This window comes from Camarhynchus parvulus, chromosome 23 (assembly GCF_901933205.1).
Source record: "Camarhynchus parvulus chromosome 23, STF_HiC, whole genome shotgun sequence".
NCBI lineage: Eukaryota > Metazoa > Chordata > Aves > Passeriformes > Thraupidae > Camarhynchus > Camarhynchus parvulus.
The window spans coordinates 3,584,350-3,610,197 of NC_044593.1; the positions used below are offsets into that span (position 1 = coordinate 3,584,350).

The 25,848-nt window shown below is 51.5% G+C and overlaps 3 protein-coding genes across 7 annotated transcripts; 1 reads left to right on the plus strand and 2 right to left on the minus strand.

Moving 5' to 3' along the window:
- Positions 1-7,654: 7,654 nt before the first annotated feature.
- MEAF6 (MYST/Esa1 associated factor 6) lies at positions 7,655-14,147 on the minus strand. 5 transcript variants are annotated; one of them, XR_004061355.1, is made up of 9 exons: positions 13,996-14,147; positions 13,765-13,880; positions 13,592-13,679; positions 13,065-13,110; positions 12,368-12,560; positions 9,676-9,705; positions 9,516-9,573; positions 8,884-8,917; positions 8,331-8,435 (listed from the first exon to the last, which is right to left on the minus strand). XR_004061355.1 is itself a non-coding variant. In XM_030964713.1 (8 exons), exons 1-8 carry the CDS (start codon positions 14,089-14,091, stop codon positions 8,427-8,429), a joined length of 612 nt encoding a protein of 203 aa, XP_030820573.1. In that variant the 5' UTR covers positions 14,092-14,147; the 3' UTR covers positions 7,655-8,426. The 5 variants fall into 5 exon arrangements, 3 of the variants coding, with proteins under 3 accessions (XP_030820573.1, XP_030820574.1, XP_030820575.1); XM_030964713.1 differs by lacking the exon at positions 9,516-9,573 and having other exon boundaries at positions 7,655-8,435; XR_004061356.1 differs by lacking the exon at positions 9,676-9,705.
- A 1,399-nt stretch (positions 14,148-15,546) lies between these two features.
- On the minus strand, positions 15,547-19,978 carry SNIP1 (Smad nuclear interacting protein 1). Its single transcript, XM_030964588.1, has 4 exons — positions 19,829-19,978; positions 19,651-19,753; positions 17,984-18,555; positions 15,547-16,984 (listed from the first exon to the last, which is right to left on the minus strand). The coding sequence occupies exons 1-4, from the start codon at positions 19,972-19,974 to the stop codon at positions 16,720-16,722; spliced, it is 1,086 nt and encodes a 361-aa protein (XP_030820448.1). The 5' UTR covers positions 19,975-19,978; the 3' UTR covers positions 15,547-16,719.
- Positions 19,979-20,078: 100 nt separating this feature from the next.
- Positions 20,079-25,848, plus strand: DNALI1 (dynein axonemal light intermediate chain 1). Its single transcript, XM_030964655.1, has 6 exons — positions 20,079-20,174; positions 20,297-20,376; positions 20,456-20,625; positions 21,648-21,826; positions 24,423-24,587; positions 25,506-25,848. Exons 1-6 carry the CDS (start codon positions 20,094-20,096, stop codon positions 25,539-25,541), a joined length of 711 nt encoding a protein of 236 aa, XP_030820515.1. The 5' UTR covers positions 20,079-20,093; the 3' UTR covers positions 25,542-25,848.

Genomic DNA, 25,848 nt, shown 5'->3' on the forward strand with positions numbered 1-25,848 from the left:
GCATTTCAAAGCAAACCTGCAGCTCTCAGTCTGAAGTCTTTATTGACTGTGGGAGAGGAAGTCTCTGGGGCTGTCAGTGCAGTGACAGAGCTCATGTGGCTCTGTGTGGGGATGGAGAGGTGTGTCAGGGATCTGAGCACACCTTCAGCCAGGTGAGGAGTTTGCTGCTGTCCTGAATGGGATCTGTAGTTGAAAAATGCTGCAGGATTTTAAGGCTGGTGTTCCTGTAAAAGACAATAGGTGATTCGAGTTTTACAGGATGTGTAAAGGGGTTTGGTTTTGTGTCTCAAATCTGCACTGAGAGACAATTAAAGGAATCAGTGCAGAGGTTCCTTATCACAACCAGGAGAGAAAGAGCTGGAGCTGACTGACTGTGGTTGTGATGTTGCAGTGACAGTCCTGGGGCACATGGAGTAGTTTGGGAGGGTCAGGCCCTAGCACAGATCTGGGTTTCTCCCCCAGACTGCTGTGTGTGCTGGGCCAGCAAGCCCAGCCACAATCCCCCTGCTGTGCTCTGAGTTTCTCCTTCATCCACACAAAGTTCTGTGTTGTGTCCCCATTCCCCAAGCTCACTGTGGTGCCAGAGATCTGGGACATGGGAATGCTGGCTGGAACTGTTGCTGCTGCACGTTTTTTCCCCTACACACTCTTCAGTGCCAGGGGTGGTGGGGCTGCCTGCCTGCACACCTTGGAACCCTGCTGGGGCTGTTCACGTGGGGGTTTTTGGGGTGCATCCTCTGGTTTAGCACTTCCTGGGGCTTGGGGGTAGAGCCTGCTGTGATGCTGGGTGTTTGCTTTTGGGTGTTTTGCCAAACTGGGTCAGATCTGTGTGTCAGCTCTCTGGGCTGTTGAAGGGAAGGAGGTCACACATGGGCCTGCTGAAGGTTTCCTGTGCTCAGGGGCTTCCCAGCCCTCATCCTGTCAGCTGTGTGCCACTGCAGCCTCGAGCTGAGCTTCAGGGGAGGCTGGTTCCTCCAGGCAGGCCAGTCTGCTCTCCAGGGCTTGCTCATCTCCCCACTGCCCTGTGCTGCCCTTGCTCCCTGAACTTCCATTTGAACTCCCTGGTTCCTCCCCTTGGGGGTTTCCACGATGTGGCCAGCTCAGTTCCAGTATTTTAAAGCATTTCCAGAGGCAGGAATGGGGAAGGTTCCTGTGCAGGCTGTGGGACAGGGGATGGGGTGTGTGCACCATTGTGGGGGTGCAGTGATGGGAGCAGGTTCAGCATCCACCTCCTGCTCCCCCAGGCTGAGCCTGCTGCTCTCCTGTAGAGAGGAATGGATGTGCTGAGCATGGCAGCAGCTCTGCACCCTGTACCCCAACGTGCTGCTGCAGCACAGCCTCCCTGTGAGACAGGACTGCAGGAATGGAGTAACTGCAGTCAGTGGTGCATGCAAGAGGAGGGGAAGGTGCTGGGGAGGAGCTGGGTGCTGGCCCAGGGCAGTGGGGGGAGGCTGGGGTGGGATGGGGTGGTGATGGTGTGTCACAGACATATTTTATGAAAAATCCTTTCATTAGGGTCTTTTTTCCTGAGAAGCTGTGAGGCCTCAGAAATGAAATATAAGCAATAATTATCTGCTGCTGTGGAATGCAACAGGTGCATCTTTGATTGGTCTCATGTGGTTGTTTTTAATTAATGGCCAATCACAGTCCAGCTGGCTCAGACTCTCTGGTCAGTCACAAGATTTTATTATCATTCCTTTTTTTTCCTTTCAAGCTTTGTGATGAAATCCTTTCTTTTATTCTTTTAGTATGGTTTTAATATATCATTTTCTTTTAATATATCATAAAATAATAATTCAGCCTTCTGAAACATGGAGTCAAGATTCTCATCCCTTCCCTTGTCCTGGGACCCCTGTGAACACCACCACATTGGTGGTGCTGCCTGTTTCATTTCCTCTTACTCTCTAAGATGTTTTCTATTGTAGGTACTGTAAGAGATTTTAAATATCTAAATTAAATTACTACAACAAAACCAATTGCTGTAGTAATTGGTTTTGGTCCCTGGAATTTTGCTGTGCAAGGGATGCAGAAATGTTCCTGGCACTTGCAGGCCAGAAGCAGTTGATTTGTTGATGCACATTGTGTCTGTGTGTGTTGTCAGGATGCTGTCAGCGCTTGCTTTCCATCTCTCACATATTTTCCAAAGAGCCCTGAACACCCCGGAGCCCCCCAAGGCCAGGGGCTGCCCCTGGAAGCCAAAGCTCTGTCTGGGGCAGCAGCAGTCTGCTCAGCCCTCCTGCCAAAGCCACCGAGGGCCCTGGCCAGGGTGGGGAGCAGTGTTGCACAAGTGCTGCAGGAAATGCAGCCTCAGGTTAAGCAATAGGTCGGGAGCTTTGGCTGGGGGAGGTTTCTGTGGCTCTTGCCTTGCTGCAGGTGCTGTGGGGAGGGGCTGCTCCATGGGGTGCAGAGCTGGGGGCTGCAGCTAATCCTGCTTGCTGTCACCCTCCTCCTGCACCCTGCTCCCTTTGGGCTGCCTGGGGATTTCCAGCCCAAGGATTGCCATGGAGAGAGAGGTGAATGGAGGCTGCAGCGGGAGCAGGACCCTGTCACTGTCTGGTGGTCCCAGCATGGAGGTGCTGTGATTCCTGCAGGACTGGGTGTGACCGTGCTCACAGGGGTCTGAGGATGAGGGAAGAGACGAGGATCTGACTCCATGTTTCAGAAGGCTTGATTTATTATTTTATGATATATATTACATTAAAACTATACCAAAAGAATAGAAGAAAGGATTCCCTCAGAAGGCTAGCTGAAAATAGAATAGGAAAGAATGATAACAAAAGCTTTGGTCTCGGGCAGAGAATCTGAGCCAGCTGACTGTGATTGGCCGTTAATTAAAAACAACCAACATGGGCCAATCACAGATGCACCTGTTGCATTCCACAGCAGCAGATAACCATTGTTTACATTTTGTTCCTGAGGCCTCTCAGCTTCTCAGGAGGAAAAATCCTGAGGAAAGGATTTTTCATAAAAGATGCCTGTGACAAGTGGGGGCCAGCTTGGGGCACCTGCCAGAACCTGGTTTTCTGTGGCATTTCTGAGCAGCACGGGGCAGTCCCTGCGTGCAGGGTGAGTCAGGCTGCTGCTCTTGGCCTTGCATCAGTTCCCTGCATGTGGGAGCTGCACAGGCACGTTGAGAGCACAGATCCCTGCCAGTCCTGCTGCTGCTGCTGCTGGAGCCCAGCCCCTGCTGTGGGTGGGTGCTGGACCCTGCTCTGCTTTAGCCAGAGCTCATCCTGTTCCCCTCCCCAAAGAGCCTGCAGGGCTCTGGTGGAGCTGTCCCAGCCCTGCTGGGGAAAGACCAGGCAGACACGAGCGATGGGGAGCAGCTGCCTGTATTGAGCAGGGGGAGCCTGAGGCAGGGTGCAGCCCCTGTGCTGGGCCAGGCCCGGGCACTGGGCAGCCCCTCAGCCCTGCAGGCTCCTGGGGCAGGTGTTGTGGCCAGCACAGGGCTCCCAGCCGTGCCTGGGGAGCCGCCTGCCCTTGGCCGCTGTCTCGAGGAGCCATCTCAGGGTTGGGACGTGCAGGAGCAGCTGCAGAGGATGGATCTGCCCCATCAGGAAGTCAGTGGGTGAGTTTTGCAATGCCTCACCCCAGTGCAAGGTGACTGATGCTGGTGCTGACCAGACTCTTGTTCCTGGAACTCCCAAAAGCAGCAGAGCAGGAGGATGCTCCTCGGTGGGCTTCACCAGGCACAGTGAGCCCTGGGCAGCAAGGGCTGTGATGTGTCCTGGGGCAGACCCAGGGCCAGTGGCTTGTCCTGAGCTGCCTCCAGCTGGCTCCTCCTCCTGGAGAATGGCTGCAGCTTTGCTGGATGGGGCCGGGCCCAGCCAGCACCAAGGGATGGATGGAGGCACATCCAGGGGTGCAGCTGGGACTGCAGCAGCCTGGGCAGGGAGGGATGTGTGGATCCTGCCTGGTTTGCTGAGCCCTGCTCACACCTTCACTTACATTTTCTGCCTGTCACGCTGGATGGAGCCACGTGCTTGCTGAGGTGCCTCCATCCACGGGCACCCTGGAAAAGAGCAAAGGAGAGAGGGGACAGCAGTGGGAGCACCCAGGCTCCTGCTGGGAGCAGAACTGGGAGCTTCTCCCAGCACCTCCCTCCCTGGGCTGCCCAGTGCCACCCAGTGCCCAAGTGTGTCACAGACATCTTTTATGAAAAATCCTTTCCTTAGGATTTTTCCTCCTGAGAAGCTGAGAGGCCTCAGGAACAAAATGTAAACATTGATTATCTGCTGCTGTGGAATGCAACAGGTGCATCTGTGATTGGTCTCATGCGGTTGTTTCTAATTAATGGCCAATCACAGTCAGCTGGCTCGGACAGAGAGTCTGAGCCACAAACCTTTGTTATTCATTCCTTCTTTTTCTATTCTTGGCTAGCATTCTGATTAAATCCTTTCTTCTATTCTTTTAGTATAGTTTTAATAGAATATATATCATAAAATAATAAATCAAGCCTTCTGAAACATGGAGTCAGATCCTCATCTCTTCCCTCATCCTCAGACCCCTGTGAACACCACCACACAGGTGGGAGCTGGTGGATCACCCACACTGCCCATAGCAGAGCTCAGCACATTGCCCCCTCCCCACCACTGCCTCCCTGTGCCCCTCCACCATTCCCATTCCCTACCTTCTGGGCTCTCTCCATCACTCCCACTGGCACTTTGGTCCTCTGCTTCCCCCAGCAGCTCGGGGCTGTCCCCACTGTTCCAGGGCAGCTCCTGCAGCTGGAGCAGGGTGTGAGGGTCCGGGGGTCACAGGGGCTGTGGGGGCTGCCCTTCCCCCAGGGCACTCACCCGCTGGCGCAGGCTCTGCTGTTCCCGCAGCAGCTCCAGGAACCTGGAGCTCCACAGCAGCTTCTCAGCCCCCAGCTCGGTGCACAGGAATCGGACATCGGCCTCCAGAGCCTCCAGCCTCCCCAGCACGGCCTCGCTGCCCTGGCCACGCCGCTGCCCTGGCAGCACAGCTCAGCTCCTGCCGCCCCCCGGGGCACTGCCAGCCCCAGGGACACCCCCGGGCCAGGCACCCACCTGTCTGTCCGGGCTCCCACGCAGAATCCGAGTCCGCATCCTCCTCCTCCTCCTCGCTCCCCTCCAGTCTGAGCTGCAGGGCTGTGCCGAGCTGGAAGCCAACACGGACAGCGGGGGCTCGCAGGTGCATGGGCAGCTGAGCCCAATGGCCCCTGGCACCAGAGCCGCCCCGGTGGCACGCAGCAGGCGATGTCACCGGACTCGGCTGTCCCGGGGCTCTCCCCGCGGGGCGTTACCTCCTCGGTCACCTGGAAGGCGCCGTCCCAGCAGCTCTTGTAGCACATCAGCAGCACCTGGGCGAGAGGAGGGCTCACGGCCGCCCTGGAGTGGTGTCCCCGCGTCCCCAGGGCTCCCGGTGGGCACAACCGCACCCGCCCAGCGCCTTGAGCCCAGCAGCCCGCAAGGGACGAGGGTGCCGCTCCCGCACCGGCTGTTGCGGTGGGCAGCTGCAACGCCCGCAGCAGCAGTGCAGGGATTGCACCCCAGCAGTGCAGGGATTGCACCCTGCCCCCAGCTGCAACGCCCGCAGCAGCAGTGCAGGGATTGCACCCCAGCAGTGCAGCAGTGCAGGGATTGCACCCTGCCCCCAGCTGCAACACCCGCAGCAGCAGCAGTGCAGGGATTGCACCCCAGCAGTACCCCTGCCCCGTTTGGAGCCGGCCGAGGTTCGGGGAGCCCCCTGGGGAAGGGGCCGTGCGGTACCGACCCAGGCCAGGCTCCAGAGCCGCCGCAGCCCCCGCAGCGCCGTCCCGCAGAGCTCCAGCAGCCGGCGGGCCCCGGCTCGCAGCAGCCGCGTCCAGCAGGGCCCGCCCGGGGCTCGGTGCCGGCCCATGGCACCTGCGGGCCGGACACGGACCTGCTCAGCCTCGGCCGGGGCTGCCCAGCCGCGATACCGAGGGTGGTCAGGCTCTGTCCCGGTCGCCGTGAGCAGCACAGCGAGAGGGGAGCGGACACGCGGGACCCCCGCTCCCTCCCCGCTCCCTCCCCGCTGCCCCCTTACCCACCCGCTGCACCGGGCGCGCCCCTCCTGCCCCTCGGCCCCCAGATGAACTCCTGCCTAATCCTCTTGGTGACGAGGCTGTGCAGGGATTAGCGGTTCCCTAACGCTCCACCTTTGGGGTCCATGAGGACAGGGGCTGCTCTTCTGCGCTTTCCTTGGCTCAGGATTCATCTTTCACAAGCAAAGGACTCAGGATGTATTTCTAACCACTACTTTTTGCTTTAATTAGCTTTCAGGTGAAGTCTGTGCAGTTCCCTCTGACTCCTGTGCTCAGGCACTGGCCATCCTGGGGGTCTTTAGTCACTCAGGCTCTTTAGGAAGTAAAACAGAAGTGTTCAGAAGTCAAATGGAAGTTTTAGGCCCAACTGCTGGAGTCAGGACCCAGCAGGGAACAGCTGATCCTTTGACTGAATCAGGTGTGTGCCATTTCTCTTTTTGCCCCATCAATGTGCCCCCCTCAGGCTGCAGAACAGGCTGTCCCCTCCTTTGGTGACAAACACAGCCAGGGGCAGGAAGGGCTGCACTTCACGTTGTCCCTGCAGCACCACAACGTGTCACAGGGAATGCAGAGCTGACCCTGCCTGCACACAGGCTCAGAGCTACAGCAGCCCTTTGCTGCTTCTCCAAAATGTTCCACCCAAAAAAGTCTGGCAGCTTTCCTCGAGGGCAGAGGTGCAGCTGAGACTTCAGCCTCTGAAATCCAGCCTCTGAAATGCTCTGAAATCCACCTCCAGGTGCTCCAGCCATCCCTGCTTGGAGAGCAGCAGAATTGTTTTCATACCAAGGCCAGGGAACCAAAACCATAAGCTGAGAATTCTTTTTTCCAGCTGTGGAGGAGCAAGGCTTTGTAGTTTATGCTGTTTCCTAGATCTTCCATCCCCCTGTACTTAAACTGTAGCTTAAAACACAGAAGTAGGCCAGCTTTGCAGCTTGGTCTTTAAGCTGCTCTATTCCAACCCCCCCCCGTGGAGGAGCAGCCACCAGCCCCAGCTCCCTGCAGGATAAGCCAGCTCCCTCCAGGAACCAACACAGAGCTGCCTTGATCCCAGATCACACACAGCCCAAAGCAGAATTCTGCTCCCTCGCAGTCCCAGTGCCTGGAGAGAGCTGAGGCAGACCCCAAACCCAGGGGAGCAGAGGTGCAGCAGAACACACGAACTCTCAGCTGTTCCACAGGCTGTGCACACTCTGGGGACTCAGTGACAGCCCCTGTCCCATGCAGGGGTTACACAGACACATCCCAGCACTGACCAAGCAATTCCCCACAGCTCAGCTCAACAGCAGCAACAAGATTCTGACGTGGCTGCTGCGAGAAGCACCCAGCTGTGATTCCTGTCCCTCTCCAGGGACAATCCAGCTGCCTCATCCTGAGCTGCCAGCAATATTCCCTCACCAGCAGAACCATGGACATCCCAGTCATGCCTTGCAGCAGGATCAGCCAAACACAGCTGGAGATCAGAGCCTGGCACTCCCTGCAGAACTCAGGAACAGCTGCCCCAGGAGAGAAAGCACCAAGAGAACCTCCCGGGGCCACGGGACAAGGAACAGCCCCAGTGCCAAAGGAGAAGAATCCCAGCAAGGCCCCATAAAGCAGGTGGACACTAAAAAGCAGCAGGAGTCAAAGTTTGGACTGAATAAACCATGAGAAGAGACAAACATGGAACTTTTATTGTTTATGTACAAATGACAGAGGTTTGTATTAAAAAGAGAACCCACCCAAAGTCAGCGACGGTGAAGAGCTGGCTCTGAGCTCTGGCCCTTCCTGCACCTAATGCACTGAGGAATATTGGGTGATGGTGTTTTAAATGAAAGAGAAAAGGGTTAAACTGCCTTCTTCTCTGCTTGAGTAAGAATCAAAAGCTGCTTCACAAAATGAAGAACCTTCCACTACACGGACTAAACAAAGAAACCCAAAGTCAACTTGTAACTATACACTTCAGCTTTAAAAAAAAGCACAACAAAACCAACAAAATAAAACAAAACCAAAAAAAAAACAAACCTGCAAAGCTAAATATCAGCAACAAAAGTAATTTAAGTCTCACAACATGGATGGGACACACTGAATCCTAGCACAGTTCCAGTGGAAAAGGAAATGCCTCTCTGTGGGTCTGCAGGTGACAGGGGGGCAGCAGTGTCAGCCTTTTCAGCAAGTTCCCGACCAAGGTGGAAGCACAGAAGAGTCAGGAATTCAGAACTACTACAACTACTACACCACCTTTGTCCTCCTGCAACTCAGGTGATTTAAAAATGATGCAAAGTACATGGTCCAGGATTTCCTCCCCCCCCCATCCAAGTCCCTTAGAGTAAGTCACTCCTGCTGCAGCTGCCATCCTGCTTCAGGGCTTCTCAGTGGGGAGTCACAGACCTAAATCCCAGGAGCATCAGCACTGATGGCTCTAGTAGTCCTGCAGAGAAAGGACAGCATATGCACGTTAACACCTTCCCACCTCTGAGTCTGCTCTTGGAGCTGGGGGGTCTCAGTCCTCTCTCATCTCACACACCACTAGCTGCAGGCAGAACAGATCTTTCTCTTGTAGCTAAACATTGAAAAGCAGGACCCTGCCAACCTTGAGTATCAACTCAAACCAGATGCTTTTTGATGCTCCAGATCATGACAAGGTAACAGGATGCAAAGCAGCTTTTTCCATGAGAAGCACACAGGAGTTATCTGTGACCTGGGCTCAGCTGCTGCCACAGCCAGGGGACAATGCTGACCCTCACACTGCGACTCCTCAACCATGACAATAAGAACTCAAATGACAGCGACAGCAGCAGCAGGAGGTTTTTAAAGCTTGTGAGTCAGCCAGCCCTTCCAGTGAGCAATGAAAACACAGACAGAGCACGGATACTTACGGCTCTTGGCTTTTTGTTTAACTTGAGATCAATCCTGCGGTTGGAAAGACAAGAGAAACGTCCATGTCAATACCTGACCCAACACCAGAGTTACTGCACAGGGCACAGCTAGACAGAGACTATGGTTAATCCATCCATTCCCAGCTGGCTGAGCCAGGGGCTGTTCCCAGGGTTACTGGGCACGAGAGCAGCACAGGAGAGCAGAGTTATTATTTGCCAAAAAGCAGATTCCATCCACTCCCAGACAGAGTTAATCAAGGGCCACAATCAATCACAGGGCACTTAGGCAGTGAACAAGGGGAACTAGGCATGCTTTATGTTAATTTAATCTGCCAGAGGTGTAACTATGCCACAGGTAATTAGCCAGACATAGCGTGAGAGTTATTTACTCGGATAGAGAGAGGAGTTAGGATGACAGGGATTATATGAGCCAAAATTACTGAGTTAAGTACATTTTTCCAAAAGGAAATATCCAAGTCTATACTTATCTCCTTAAGCAGCAAAGCCAAAAGAATCAGTTTTTAAACTAAGTTTTAAAGTTAAAAAGTTTTATCTATTCAAATATGAAACAGAAAGGTAAAGAAGAGTGAAGTTAATTTATAATTTGCTGAAGTTATTAAATAAAATGTTACCTCCATCACGCTTTTCTGTTTTTAAAAAATACTTCCCAGCCTAACCTAATATACATACCTACAATTAAACAGATAAACTAAGGGTTAGCAAGGTCTCAAAAGGCACATCGTGTCTACACACTAACAACACAGCACAAGTACTAATTCAAGTCAAACTTACTCAAAGTCATAATCAAACATGCCAGACGGGCTGAGGGGCAGCATTTGAAAGGAAGAAAGCAATAGAAATTAATATACTAATGAATTAAATCAATTAATTGATTAGCCACCCTAGCGAGATTGCTAAAAAAATAAAATGAAATAAATAATAAAGCCAGTGTTCAAACACCATCGAGTTCTTCGGATATCTTAACCAGAACTGAACACAAAAAGCACTCTGGCTTGGCAGTGCAGAGTCCCCCTCCCCACTGGATTTCTGGGAACAAGAGGTGTTAGCAGAGAGGTGGGGTTGGCTCACACAGGGGATTTTAGGAGCTGGAGGAGAGGCAGCTGCCAGACCCAGGGGCAGGACAGGAACCTGAGGGCTTGGAAAACCAAAGTGAGGGGTCAGGAAGCTGGGGAGGGGGCTGGGCTGCCAGGGCAAGGCAAAGCTGCTTCAGGCAGAGGTGACACAGAACTTGCTGCCCAACCCTGCACTGGGCTGCTCCCCCACACCCCAACACTGCTGTCCCCAGCTGTGGTGGCCCAGGGACCTTGGGCCAGAGCTGAGCACTTTGGGGACTGTCCCACCCCCCAAACAAGTGGCCTCCAGACACAGCTGTGCCCACAGCTGGCAGGACTGATCATGGACTGGGCTCCCTCAAACCCAGCCAAGCACACAGAAAATCATCTCCAGCCTGGCCTTGCTGTGGTATGGCAGGGAGCAGAGGGACAGCACAGCCTCTGCAGCCACACCTGAGGCCCTGTGTGCACCTGGAGCCAAAGGTCCCAGAGGGGAAGGCAGCGAGGCTCCTGCAGGGCCCTTCCCCAGCACCTCCCAGAACGGGGCAGCGGAACCCAGAGTCGTGCTGGCAAGAGGAAAAGCTTCTGAATAAAGAGAAAAGCCAACATTTCTTTTTATTTTTCTCTTTTGTCATGCCAGACCCCTCAGAGGACACACCCACAAGTCTGGCTGGAGCACCTGTGGGGTTGTAGGGCCTGGAATGCCCTCGCTGCACGTCGTTGCTGAGGTGTTTTTAACCTAAACATATTCGAGAATTGTTTGGTCTTGTCTGCCAAAATTTAGGGGATACTCAGGAACAGCAATCACAATTTTAACAGAGCTTTTATTACAGACAAATTTAATGATCTTTTTATGGTTTTTAATTCTCTATCTGGCCCTGCTAAGCATTACAAACAGTCAGTTCCTGCCTCGCTGAGCCCCTCGGAGTGTCTGCAGGGGCCTGGGAACACAGAAGCTGCCACAGGTGAGCAGGGCAGGGCTCCTCTGTCCAGCCAAAGCTGCACAGGGGAAATGTGAAGGAACCCAGAGCCACACAACCTGTTGGGGGCAGCTTCCCCCCAGCTCCTGTCCCTAAAGTCCGGGTCATGGACCAGAGCAAAGAGATTTGTGTCAGTTCCAGCACCTGCCCTGCACCCCACCATGTTGTTGGCCATGGTTTGTCCAGGGAGAATATTTTATAATTTGTTTGAAATGGCAGTTTCCTTAAGCTGTACTTCAGTTTTACAGGTTGTTTCTCTGGACTTGTTCACGGATGTAGTTTCTTGTGTTATTCCTGAACTTCTTCCAAATATCTACAGGCAAAAAAAGAGATTTGAACTTCTTTGGATTCCCAGCTCATGGGGAACCAAAGGGACATCCAGTCCTTTTGGACATCTGCCCAATTTGGGCTGCTGTAGGAAGGAAATTCTGACCTAAGAAATAAAGACATGCTAATGACTCAACACTTAATGAAGGCAAAAAAGGAGTTAAGCATTTTTCAAGCATTGTACCTACCTCATGCCCACAGCCCAACTGTGCCCAGCCCCCCTTGTAAATTTTACCACTTCAAACCCTTTGTCTAATTGCATGGCAGGTCCCTTAAAAAGGAGAGCCTGGCCCTAGGCAGAGCCAACAGCTCAGAGCCAGCACAGACTGGCTCTGAGAGAGATTTTAAAACTCTGTAGTTTTAAAAGCTCCATTACTTCTATGAAATCCTTAGGCCCCAGCTTCAGCAATCCTTCCAGACAGCTCTGCAGTGTCTTCTCTCCAGGGTTTTCCTCCCTCAGCACCTGACTCAGGCACTGTCACTGCCAGAGCCTGGCTGAGGGCACAGGGACCAGCTCACTGCCTCAGGGGCAGAGCTGGACACGTAAATCCAACCAGAAAAGAGTTCAAGGAATCTGTTCCACGTGAATTTCAGGTCAGTTTAATAACAAACACTCTGAGGTGAAGGTGACACAGCAACTCCTCTATGCCAGCACTGAGACTCAGTTGGGATGTGAGAGCTGGAAGGGGCTGGACTGGAAACCCAGACACAGGGAGTATCCAAAACCCCATAAACATTCCCAATGGCTTTCCACCCTCCCTCAAAGCAAGCACTAACATTCCTGTCCTCATGGGCTCTGCAGAAACCAAGCAGCAAGCTCAGGAGGTCAGGACCTGCTGGAAGGAACAAGCTTTATCCTGGAGAGATTAGAGAGCTGGAGAAGCTGCCCAGCTGTCCCATAGCTGGAGTGAGCACCCTGTGCTGCTTGTTTAACTTCCTCAGCACTCTCCCCTCCTCTTCCAAAACCAGGAAAACCCCCCAAAGAACTGACCCCAGCTGCCTGTTGGTTATTCCAACCTGTTACTGGTTCCCCTCAGGCAATAAATTCAATCCAGCCCCAGCCAACTGTCCAGGTGTGGTGAGCAGGCTGCTGGTCCCACTGACCTGTGTCTGTTTTTGTTCTTTCTCTTTTTGTGGCTGCTGTGGTGGCTCCCAGAGGAAGTGGAGGAAGCAGCTTTCTGGGGCTTCACACCCTGCACGGAGCCATCCAGCTCTTCAGCATCCTCCTGGTTGGGCTCATTCTCCTGGTTGTGGAAGTCTGGAGAAGTGTCACTCTCTGTGCCACTGCCCGGCTCCCCTAGAGCAGGACAAAGCCAGGTGAGCACCAGGGTGAGCTCCTGGCACAGCCCTGAGTGGGAGAAACAAGCCCAGAACAGCAGCAGAGGCACCTGAGCCCTGCAGCACCAGGTGAATCACAGAGCCTGGGAAACAGCTCTGCAGGATGGACAGCAAGCTGCTCCCCAGCTCTGAGGAGCCACATCGTATTTGGTGCTGGTCACAAAAAGGTTTCTCAGTGTCTTGGAGGTGAGTGGGACCTCCCCAGGCCTCCTGTGACTGACACATCTACGGGGCTTCAGCTCCTCCAGCCTCTTCCTCCACAGAGCACCAAAGCAATTTCAATCCCTTTCACACACAACAGAGCCCTCTGAGTTCTGGAAAGAACTTGGGAAGTCAGGAGCAGCCTGAGGGCAGCAGACACAGGAGCTGGGAAGGGGAGCCAGACCCCAGGCTGAGACAGGGCTGAACGGTGGGGAGAGTGTAATTCTTCCCAAATTCAGAGAAAAATGACAAAGGGACTTACGCTTCTCAATGAGCTGGTCCTGCACTCCAGCTAATGCACTGACAGCCTGCAAAACCAAACAGGATGTCAGGCCAAGCAGGGATTCACTTCCCAGGTCACAAAGACACGTCCCTCTGAAGTGCCCCATGTGGCACTGGGGGTCTGGGGCAGAGACAAAGCCAGGGGACAGCAGTGACACCAGGGACAGACACCCTCCAACCCCCAAACAGCCGGAAAGGGGCTCTGGAGGAGGCTGCAGGGTGGAATGGGGATGCTTAGGGCAGGGAGCCAGGGCAGGAACGGGATTTCAAACGGGGAAGTCATTCTGCAGGTGATCAGAGCAGGACTGAGGCACCAAGGGACAGGGATGGGATGGGGATAAAACAGGAACAGGAATTGGGACAAGGAAAGGGATGGGATGGAGATAAAAGAGGAACAGGACTGAGGACAAGGAAAGGAATAGGAATGGAGACAAGGATGAGGACAGGGACGAGGAGAGGGGTGGGCACAGGGACGGTTACGGGGTCAGGGCTCATCCCAGCACTCACCGCTGCTGAGGTGACCGAGGACTTGCTGAAGAGCCTCTCGGCCTCCTTGAACTTGCGGTTCCTGCGGTCGTTTTTGCTGTTGGAGTTCCTGAAACAGAGACAGGCGCGATGGCGGGGCCGGGCGGGCGGGGGGCCCGGACGGGCGGGCAGCGCCTCCTCCGCCCCTCACTCACTTCTGGTTGGTGAGATAGCGATCCCAGCCGCGGATGATGTTGCCGTACATCTGCGTGTCCTCCAGGTAGCTGCCCTCGAAGGCGTAGATCTGCCGCTCCAGGTTTGCCAGCGTCTCCTGCCGGGAACACCGCCGCGCATGGAGCAGGCCGGGCCGCGCCGCTCCGGCCCCGCCGCTCCCCCAGCAGCTCCGCCACCACCCGCACCGCACCGAGCCCTTCCCCGGTGCTCACCGCCAGCTCCTGCTTGCGTTTCACCAGCTCGGCGAGCTCCCGGCGGGTGTCGGGGATCTGTGGGGGCCCGCCGGCCTTGGCGTGCAGCGCGGCCATGGCGGCGCGGCCTGGCGGGCGGGGGGGCGGTGCCGGCGGCGGCCGCCAGGGGCGCTGGTGAGGCGGGAGGGGCGGGGCGATAACCTCACCCTCATTAAACCCTACACTCCTAATTAACCTGATTGTCCTCTCAGCAGCCCTGGGAGGATGAATAGGGCTCAACCGAACACAAATCCGAAAAATCCTAGCTTCTTCTTCCATCTCCCACCTAGGATGAATAGCAATCATTATCATCTACAACCCTAAACTTACCCTCCTCAACTTCTACCTGGCTATCCCCTCAGCGGCCCTGGGAGGATGAATAGGGTTCAACCAAACATAAATCCGAAAAATCCTAGCTTTTTCTTCCATCTCCCACCTCATTATCATCTACAACCCTAAACTTACCCTCCTCAACTTCAACCTATACACTATAATAACTGCAAGCGTTTTCCTCACCCTAAACACAATCAAAGTCCTAAAGCTTTCTGCCCTAATAACTGCACGGACCGAAATCCCGTCACTAAACGCAATACCCTGGGGTAGTTTGGTCGGCAGGACCGTGGTTCTGCCGCTAAAAATTCTGCTAAAAATTCAGATATTCCCTGATTCTGTGGTCTTTAGAGTCACTCTGCAAGGAATGAGAGGTTTGTCTTTACAAACAAGCCGTGGCTAGATAAAACCAGCGCTGAGAGATAATAGAAGCAACGGGAAGGATTCTGCTAATTGATAAATGATTTTGCTAATTGATAAATGATTCCATTTTGAGAGGGATTTGTCTTTACAAACAAAAGGTCTGCTAATAAATAAAATTGGATACTGAGAGATGAAAGAAACAATGGGAAGAAGCATAGATTCCATAGGAATTCCACTGATTCACACAAGGAAAAAACTGGGGTATACATTAGAAGGGGGTCTGTATCAGGTGTTTTGGGAAGTCTGAGCCTCTCAAGTACCTCAGTCAGTGGGGAAAGAGAGAAGGGAAATGCAGCTGGGAAATTGGGATAAAAAGGAGGCTGCATCCTCTAACAGTTTGAGAAACCCCATGGGGAATGCCCCATGGCCTCTCCCTTTATTGGGATAAAGTTCCAGGACTCCTCTGTCTCCTTTTTGGACACAAACCTCTGGTGTTTGTGGAGTAATTTTCCTGACACCTCCAACCCAAACTCTTCTGTGATCCTATTAAACTGTTTCACTCTGATCCTCTGCAGTGACACTGGGGGCCACTTTGCCCTTTTGCAGTACAGCAATTCTGTCACTTCCCATTCCTGTGAGAACCCTGTCAAGGCACACAGAATGAGCCACCCTGAGGTGAGAAAGGGGAGTGATACAAACCTCCTGTGCTCACAGCTTCTCCAGGATACAAACTGTGCAGTTTTGAAGTTATTTGGTTTCTTTACTGCAGAAACAAGTGCTGAAACAAAAAACAAAGGACACTAGAAAAATATCACAACTGAAAGCAATCAAGGCTAAATTTACAAATTGTTTATTTAAAAACCCTTGGAGTAGATATAAAGGAGCTCCTCCTGCTCAAACCCCATCCTACCCATCTGAAACCCCACAGCAATGCCCCATATTTACACTATCCATGTGTACAACAAGCACCTTTGTGTACAGTCTGTACACAGCAGGGACGAACAGGTGAGACCACAAACACCCAGGTGAGTCAGTGACGTGTGGGACACACACATTGAACATAAAGCAATGGTGGAGAGACACCAAAAACTCTGCAACTCCCAGTGAGTGGGACTGGTGCTTCTCTCCCTAAACACTGACTTCTTCACTGTTAAACAAAGGACTTGGGTAAGTTTTTATAAAAAGAGAACTTAAATAGTGCAAACTGGTTAAAACATGTCACCCTATCAAAGGTGTTTCTGTCTGACACAAACAAACCCTGGGGTGGGGTCAGAAATAAGGGCTCTAGCTTACAACCCAGACACTCCACATCCAGGACAGTTTCAGCATCATGTGTGGGAACAGGGAACTAGGGTCACAGTCTCATCACCTGAAATTCCAGGAACTGTTTAACTTCTGTTTCACATTCCCTTGTGATTTCCAGGCGGAATTCCAGTGAAATGCCCATCCCTCAGTCACCATGAGACAAATTAAATACCAAAAACATACAAATACATGAGGATCTTTGCCACATTTCTGCCATTTTAGCAGCGATCCAGGTAAATTCTGCTGTCAGAACTCCCAACAGGCAGAGGAATTTGGCAAACTACGGAACAGGACGTGCATCAGGTACTCTCTAACTAACCTTCCAGTCTGTAGCATTTTCAAAGGGCTATAACAAAACAAATCATAAAAATAATTTTCCAGATGCTGTCTGTGTTTGACATGGTTTGCTGGAGGAGTCTGGCAACATCTGTGGAGGGTTTCCAGCACCAAGAGTTTTCACGTCCAGGTGCTCTTCGGCTTGTTGGGAGAAAAATAAAATAAAGCTGTATTTCCTGATATGCAAAACTATCAAACACGAATAACGAGCAAAGCCCCCCAAAACAAACAATGGGAACAGACCAGCAACAGAGAAAGGACTTTAAGGCAACAAGAGGCATCAGTGCTGCAATGCTCCGCGTTCACATCCCAGTCCCATTCGACCGTGAGGAGTTTCTCTCCTCTGCCTCTCCCCAGCTTCTCCCTCATCCGTTAACTGTCAGACTCTTCCTCCTTCTCCTCATCCTCATCATCGTCCTTGGCGTTGGCCTCAGATTTGTCTGAGGACTCGTGGAGCAGCACGTACTCCCTGCTGCTGAAGCCGAACTTGAGCACGTCCTTCTCCTTCAGTTCGTAGTAGCGCTGGGGCTCGATGCGCTGGTTGTTGAGGAAGGTGCCGTTCCCCGAGCCCAGGTCGATGATGTAGGGCCTCACCCTGCGGCCCACGGTGCCGTCTGCTCGGGTGTACTCCACCAGCCTGCAACAAAGAACACTGCTGAGCCACCAGAGACACCCCAAACGTGCCTCTAAAGCGGCAGAGGCAGAAATTGTGCTCTGCGGGGAGGTGGGGTTCCAGGTACTGGAAGATGGTTTATAACTGAGAGTCTTGCAACTTTTAACCTACACTGTAAAAATGTGAATTAAACGCACTTTTCTTACTTATGTAGGAAAAAACCCAAAACCTGCATTATCAAAACCAATTAAAAAAACCTGAAATTCCTTCCAAACTCCTCCCACTCCAGAGTCTCACTGGTACTGGAAGACAACTTATAACTAAGTATAACTTGTAACTTTTTAACCTATACTTACAAACATGAACTAAACTCACTTTTCTTCCATATGTAGGAAAAATAACCAACTGAATTACCAAAACCAATTCAAAAATCTCATCTTAAATTCCTTCAAAACCCCTGCCAGTCCCTAAGCTCTCACCAGTACTTGAGGGCAGCTTATAACTAAGAGCCTTGTAACTTTTTAACCTATACTGTAAAAACATGAACTAAACTCACTTTTCTCACTTATGTAGGAAAAAAAAACCCTGCATTATCAAAATCAATTCAAAAATCATCTTAAATTCCTTCTAAACCCCTCCCACTCCTGAGCTCTCACCAGTACTTGAGGGCAGCTTATAACTAAGAGCCTTGTAACTTTTTAACCTATACTTACAAACATGAACTGAACTCACTTTTCTTACTTATGTAGGAAAAATAACCAACTGAATTACCAAAACCAATTCAAAAATCTCATCTTCAATTCCCTCAAAACCCCTCCCACTCCCAAGCTCTCACCGGTACTGGAAGATGGCTTATAACTAAGTAGAACTTGTAACTTTTTAACTATACTGTAAAAAACATGAACTAAACTCTCTTACCTATGTAAAAAAAAAAAATTAAAAAAACCAAAAAACAACTGCACTATCAAAACCAATTAAAAACCCTTAAACTCCTCCCAAGCTCCTCCCACCGCCGAGTCTCACCGGTACTGGAAGACGGCGTGCTGCTTGGAGCAGGAGGGGTGGTCGATGGGGATGTCGGCGATGCGGCGGTGCCGGCCCAGCAGGTAAGCGCTCTGCCTGTGGATGTACATCACGGGCAGGAACTCGTCGTTCTTGAAGGGATACAGGCGCCAGCGCGTCTTGGGGATGCGCGCCTCGGGCGGCTCGCTGTACTTGATCACCACGCCCCGGAAGGTGTTGCTGTCCTCCAGCAGCGCCCCCGACAGCTCGAAGCTCGGTTTCTCCTTATTGGCGGCGGGTTTTTCTTTCTGTTTGCTCTCCGCCTGCCAGGGCTCTGCGTTGGGCTCGCCCTGCCGGTGCTCTCGCCTCCTCTCGTTGTGCAGCTCCCTCTCCGCCTGCTGCTCCCGCAGGTTCTGCGCGTCCCGATCGTGGCTGCGAGCTCCCAGCCGGTCACCGGGGTTCTTCTTCCTGTCTGCGTGCTCCTTGTGCCTGTCCCTGTCCCCGCTCCTGTCCCGGTCCCGCCGCTGCTCCTGCTCTGCTGGGTGCCTCTGCTTCCTCTCCTCCTTCCCCCTGCCACAGTGATCCTCCCGCTCCTGGAAGGGACAGCCGGAGTCAAAGAGCAGCTCAGCTACCTCGGCATTTTAGAAAATCAGCAGCTTATAACTAAGTAGAACTTGTAACTTTTTAAGCTGTACTGTAAAAATATGAACTAAACTCACCTATGCAAAAAAAAAACCAAAAAAACCAACTGCATTATCAAAAACAATTCAAAAATCATCTTCAATTCCTTCCAAACTCCTCCCAGTCCCAAACTCTCACCAGTACTGGAAGACAGATTATAACTAAGAGTCTTGTAACTTTTTAACCTATACTTACAAACACAAACTAAACTCACTTTTCTTACTTATGTGAAAAAACCACCTGCATTACCAAAACCAATTCAAAAATCCTTTTAAATTCCTTCCAAGCTCCTGCCAGTCCCCGAGCTCTCACTAGTACTGGAAGATGGCTTGTAACTAAGAGTCTTGTAACTTTTTAACCTGTAAAAACATGAACTTTTAAACTGTAAAAACATGAACTAAACAGCAGCTCATCTGCCTCAGCCTTTTAGAAAATCCCAATCCCACACACTGGGAAAACACATATTGGGTTTTCCACACCACCCAACCTCTGATTTGAGGCATGGGGAGGAACACCCGTGGTTGTGCACACAGGGAAATGAGGCTGTGACGGCTGAACCCACCACTGGTGACAATGAAGTGGCATCGATGCAGGCATACAGGGAATATTTACAGAGGATGCAGAAAGGGGGTTACCATCTTGCTGGGGTGCAGCTCTGACACCACGTGGAACAGATTTCCCTGCCAAACTACTTGGGTTCCTGCAATTTGCATCGAATAAAGCATCAGAAAGCGGCAGTGCAGCCTGCTCTGGGGAAAGGACGCAGCTGCCAGGGTTGTCTGTGCTGTGGCACCGGCAGGGCTCCCACAGCAGCTCCAGGCACGGCTGGCACGGCCCGAGCTGGGCAGCGGGAGCTCCTGAGTCGCCCAGATCCCCCCTGTGCTCACGGGACACCACGCAGAGCCCAGCCTGAACTGACAAATGAAGAGGCGCCTTCTGTGCCCGCCACGGCCGAGTCCCCGGGAGCCGCGCCCGCCGGGCCCCGCTGCACCGACAGCCCCGCTCACCTGCTTCACCCTCACGGCGCCGTGGTGCGGGCTGTGGCTGCGGCTCCTCCTGCCTCGCGGGGAGCGGCTCCTCCTCCCGGACCTGCTCCTCCGCCGGGGCGACCTGGGGAACAACGGGAGGGGTTGAGCGGCGGGGCCGGGCCGAGCGTGGCGGGGCCGAGCGGCTGGGCCTCCTCACCTGCTGCCCGCGCGCGACCCTGCCGGGCCCCGCCGCTCCTCGCTCGGCGGCGACGGACTGCGCCGGGGGCTCCGCCGCTCGGCCTTCACCGCCACCTCCCGCCGCCGCCGCCGCTCTCTCCGCCGCTCCTCCGCCGCGGCCTCCATGGCGCCCGTCCCGACGGAAGTGCCGCCACTTCCGGCCCGCCGGCACTTCCGCCCTCCAGCGCTTCCGCCCGGGCGTTGCTGCGCGGCGCGGTCGCCATGGTGACAGTGCCGCGGCCGCCATGGCGGCGCCGCCGGAGTCGCTGCTGCGGTACTGCCCGCCCGTGCTGGTGTCCCGCCGAGGAGACAGGCCCTCCGCGGCGGTGAGCGCCCACAGGGGCACGCAGGGGGGCACCGCGCTCCGCCGCGGCTGAGCGGGCCGGCGGCCGAGCGTGCCGCGGTGCCCTGCCCGCTCCTACGGCGCTGTGCTGTCGTGTTCCCGCAGGGTCAGGCCCCGCGCACCCCCGCCGGTTTCTCCGCCACGCAGCAGCCGCAGGAGCTCCTGAACCTCATCCTGCCGCCGCGGTGAGCGGGGCCGGGCCGGGGCCGGCGGTGCCCGGGGGGCGCCCGGTGCCTCCGGTAACGGCCGGTGCTTGTCTGGCAGGGAGTGGGAGGAGGCGCAGAAGCTCTGGGTGCAGGAGGTGTCCACCGCGCCCAGCACCCGCCGCGACGTCGTGCAGCTGCAGGAACAGCTGGACCGGCAGCTGCAGCAGCGGCAGGCGCGGGAGACCGGGCTGTGCCCCGTGCGCAGGGAGCTCTACACGCAGTGCTTCGGTCAGTGCCCGGCACGGCTCTCACCCTGGGGACAGCCTGCGCGTGGAAAACAGCCTCGAACCCTCGCAGTTACCCTCTTAGCTGCACTTCAACCGAGTTTAGTTAAAGTAACGTATAGCTCTGTGTGTGTTATGCACTCTAATGACACAGTGCTGGGCTCCCGGAGGTGAGGGGTTGCCTGCACGTGGGAAATAGCCTTAAATTCTCATAATTACCCTCTTAGCTGCACTTCAACCGAGTTTATTTAAAGTAACTTATAGCTGTGTGTGTTACACACTCTATGGTATGGGCTCCCAAAAGTGAAGGGTTGCCTGCACGTGAAAATTAGCCTTAAATCCTCGTAGTTACCCTCTCAGTTGCACTTCAACTAAGTTTATTTAAAGTAACATAGCTGTGTGTGTGTTACACACTCTAATGACATGGTCCTCATCTCCCAAAGGCGAGGGGTTGCTTGCACGTGAAAAACAGCTTTAAATCCTCCTAGTTACCCTCTTAGCTGCACTTCAACCAAGTTTATTTAAAGTAACTTACAACTGTGTGTGTGTTACACACTCTACAGTGTGGGCTCCCAAAGGTGAGGGGTTGCCTGTGAAAAACAGCTTTAATCCTCCTAGTTACCTGGTTAGCTGCACTTCAACCAAGTTTATTTAAAGTTACTTATAGCTGTGTGTGTGTTACACACTCTAATGACACAGTGCTGGGCTCCCAAAGGTGAGGGGCTGCCTGCATGTGGAAAACAGCCTTAAATCCTCCTAGTTACCCTCTTAGCTGTGACAGTGGATTGGAGGGTGAAATTGCCACCTCTCCAATGACACTGCACAAACCAACAGCCCATCAAATTCCTCCTCCTCCATAAAACACTGCAAAACAACAAGTTACTTACACAAAGCGTGTGAGAAAGTTCGTTACAGGAATATAAACCACAGAACGCTTAGAAATTCTTCAAAAACCAGCGCGACAGCGAGACGAGCGGCCGTGTCCATGGCGGAGGCACTGCAGGCTCTGTCCCTCCTCCCTTGCAGACGAGCTGATCCGGCAGACCACGGTGAGCTGCGCGGAGCGGGGGCTGCTGCTGCTGCGCGTGCGGGACGAGCTGCAGCTGACGCTGTCGGCGTACCAGGCGCTCTACGAGAGCAGCGTGGCCTTCGGCGTGCGCAAGGCGCTGCAGGCCGAGCAGGGCAAGGCCCACCTGGAGAAAAGGGTGAGCCACCTGCACTAAAGGGGTGTAAGCCACGGGGTGTAAGCAGATTTCCTTGCTGTAAGAGCCTGAATGAAGGATGTGGGACTCCAGGCTGCTCTCCAAAATGCAGTTTATTGTATCCAAGAGTTTCAGCAGTCCAGGGTCGTGGGTGACAGAGCTGTGCCTACAGCTGTCAGCTCCAGCTGCAGGCAGGACTGGAGTCCTGCATCCCTCATTCAGGCTCTTATTAATGGTGCCACACATTGGGCGCCACTGTAAGAGATGAAATGAGGGATGTGGGACTCCAGGCTGCTCTCCAAAATGCAGTTTAGTACATCGAAGTGGTTACAGCAGTCCAGGGTGGTGGGTGGCAGAGCTGTGCCTACAGCTGTCAGCTCCAGCTGCAGGCAGGCCTGGAGACCCTGAGTTTAGGTTACAATGCATTCTATACTTTTATTTTGGTTACATTGCATTCTATACTTTTCTTTACTTAGCATCTTAATACAGTAGAACCAATCAATACCTTAACTTTTATCTATAGCCTATCATAACTGCTAGAATTACCATATTCATGTTACTGTTCTCCAACCACTAAAAGTCAGTACATTACAGTTTAAGCTAGAAGTTGGTTTTCAGTTTTCTTGCAGTGGAAAATTCTGAGACCTTTTTTCTACTTGCAACTTTTCTGACTTGTTTGCCTGTGCTCTCTTTCTGCTTGGTAAAAACATCTTGTTTGGGGTGGGTTTATCCTTGCCCTAAGTCATAAACCCCCCTTCTAACTAACACCCCCTTTGCCTCCTTGGTTAGCCAGTAAGACTGGCTCAGCAATTCTATTCTTCTATATCAAAACTTGCTTTCATTTCTATTCCTTCATCAGACTCTACATTTAAAAATCTTCCTGCTAAGCATCCATATCTGTGAGACTTTCTTGTCAAACTTTCATCCATCCCAAACCTTGCTAAACTACTTGGGTGATGGTTCACAGGGGTCCCAGGACGAGGGAAGAGATGAGAATCTTGACTCCCTGTTTCAGAAGGCTGATTTATTATTTTATGATATATATTATATTAAAAGAAAATTATATATTAGAACTATACTAAAAGAATAGAAGAAAGGATTTCATCAGAAGGCTAGCAAGGAAAAGAAGGAATGATAATAAAATCTTGTGGCTGACCAGTCCCTGGCGGGCAGGGACTCTTGAGAGTCTGAGCCAGCTGGACTGTGACTGGCCATTAATTAAAAACAATCACATGAGACCAATCAAAGATGGACCTTTTTGCATTCCACAGCAGCACATAATCATTGTTTACATTTCATTTCTGAGGCCTCTCCGTTTCTCAGGAGAAAAATCCTAGCAAAAGGATTTTTCATAAAATATGTCCTTGGCAGGTTCCCCCAAGGCGCTCTGCAGGCACTGTGCAGACTGTGGGAAAGTTGTTTCCTTTCCTGTAGTCTGCACAGTGGAATTTGCATCCCATATGCTAATTCCAAACCTCCACCTTCCACCTTCCTGTTTGCCTTACAGTGCTTATGTCAAGTTTCTGTTGTGGCAGGTTATTTTATGGGAAGATCCTTCTTTGATAGTGTTTAGAAAATTTCTTATGTCAAGAATTTCTTCTGTTGTGGCGGGTTATTTTAAGGGAAGATCCTTCTTTGATAGTGTTTAGAAAATTTCTGCTCATTAAATCTTTACAGCTTCCAATTGTACAACAGATTCTAAATAATTACATTAAAAACATAATCTGCTGTCTCTGCTCGCCATGTATGAACTATGATACTGAATTTCTTTCCCTTTTACTGTTGAAAACAATGCAAAAGAAGAGTTTAATTAGTCCTAGTATCCCAATTAATATAATACAATTATTTTACTGAAACCTGTTATCTTTTCTCAAGTCTTCACTGAAAATTAAAGTGAGACAAGGTGAATGACGCCTTGGGGCCCTGTCATGGAGCTTTCTGCACATGAAAATAGCAGATTTTCTATCCTTAAACTCATTGTTTCCATTTCCACAGGATGGCAGCAAAGACCATCAAAATACTCGGCTCACTCTCCTCGGGCTTAGCTGCACTTCTGAAGCTTGTTGTACAGCTTTAAAGACTGCACCACACACTACTCTGTCCTGACGCCTTAAATTTTAGCTCTTCTATTTTTCAGATTCTGCACTGCATTAGTAAATAACTCTGAACTTCATATAGAGTGTTAGCAACTTCTCCTCACAGTTTAGTTAGCCAAAACCATCCTTTTTTCTTTCCTGAGAACACCATTATAGCTTCAGGCCCAAAAAGTGTGAACGACAGCAAACTGAGGAGAGCAAACTGGGAGGATGGGACTTCCTAACCTGAAGCTGTAATTGGACAATTAACTCCAATATGTAAATGAACCAATACTTACAAAAGTATGAAAACTCTTAACTCATGGTGCATTTTGGGTGTAGCCTTGGCCAGACTCTTGTACTGCCCAAGGTGTGTCCTTTGAAGGCCTTTTAATAAAACCTCCTTCATTCCTTTAACTCTGTCTAGCCTCTGTTCTAGGTAGCCTCTCAAGGCATCAGTCCCATCTGAACTGAAAATTGACTGTTCTCCAACAAAACTTGAGACATCTGTACTCTTTCCCAAGATTGCAGAGCTGGAAGAGGAGAAGGAGGAGCTGGAAAAACAAGTGAGTGAAGAGAAAGCGAAATGTGAGGCCATTGAAAGGCAAGAAACAGAACGGAGAGAAATAGAAGAGAAGAAACACAGTGAGGAGGTTCTGTTCCTCAAACGGACAAACCAGCAGCTCAAGGTCAGTAAAAATCCAGAATTCCAAATACTAGTGGTAAAATTCTCATTAAAACCATTAAAGCCCTAGTAACACAACACACCATTTAACATTAAATATTACCCAAGAACAACTGTGCAGGGACCGGATAATTATTTGTGCTTGTGGCTTTGGGGAGAACAGAGCTTCTGCTCTGTACTTTGTTTTTAAAAGGAAAAACAAACCCCACATCTTTTAAATAAGGAAAGAATGTCACCCTGAAGAGCATCAAATGTTTCTGGCTACAGTTAAAAACATTTCCCTTAGAGCAAGCTGCTTTTCCTGCAGATCTTACTTTTTAACTCAGATTTTCAGGCTGCCTTGGAATGTCTTAGGACACAAAATCCTAGATCAGATTCTTCCTTGAAGTACCTGTACTTGACCAGCTGTGTGTGCTACTGCTGAGGGTTATTGTAGCTGCTCCCATCCATCCACTAACTGGCATCAAATTTTCTCAATAATCACAAAATTTGCTGTTCCCAGCTACTCTTGTCCCGGAGTCAGTTCATGTTCCAAATGCTAGAGAGCCAAATACTTAATTTAGCTCACACAGTCCAGCTTCAAATCTGAGAATTCAGACCACTGTTTCAACAGCTTTTATTTAATTTCCTCCTCAATGCTTCACATTCTAAACAGAATCTCTCATTGTACGAAGCCAAGGCCAGCTCTGTTCTCCTCAGAATGCAACAAGTGTGCATGCCAGGAACGACAAACTAATTTATAAAACATGTAGGAATGGAATTGCTGGGGAACAAACCTGGCCTGGCTCTCCTGGCAGCAGCACAGCATCCCTCAGCTCCTTGCTGTGAACATCCAACAGAAAATTTAGCCTTTCACAGCACTGAAGGTTTATTTTTTCGGTTAGGAAATCTAATTTGTCCCACTGTCTCATTTGTTTTTCAGGCCCAACTTGAATGCATCATTGCAGCAAAGAATTAATTGTTTTGTTGTCCTCAAGGCAGGCTCAGAAGAGCTGTCAGAGCAAGAAGCTTGCAATTAGTGAGAAAGATTTGTCTTCCTAAAATGATCTTGAGTTTTCACTTACCAGTAACAGCAGGCAGTGTAACTGTGTTCTTTCTTTCTCTCTTGAAGAGTTGAAATTCAAGAGCTTTATTAATTACTGCTCCCTCCTTCAGAGCCATCTCAGCAGTCAGCTCTTTGAACAGTGAACTTGTCTGGAACTTGCCTGTTGGTAATGTGCTAATGACCTTCAAAGCAATAACTAATAAACATTTTTAAATGCAAA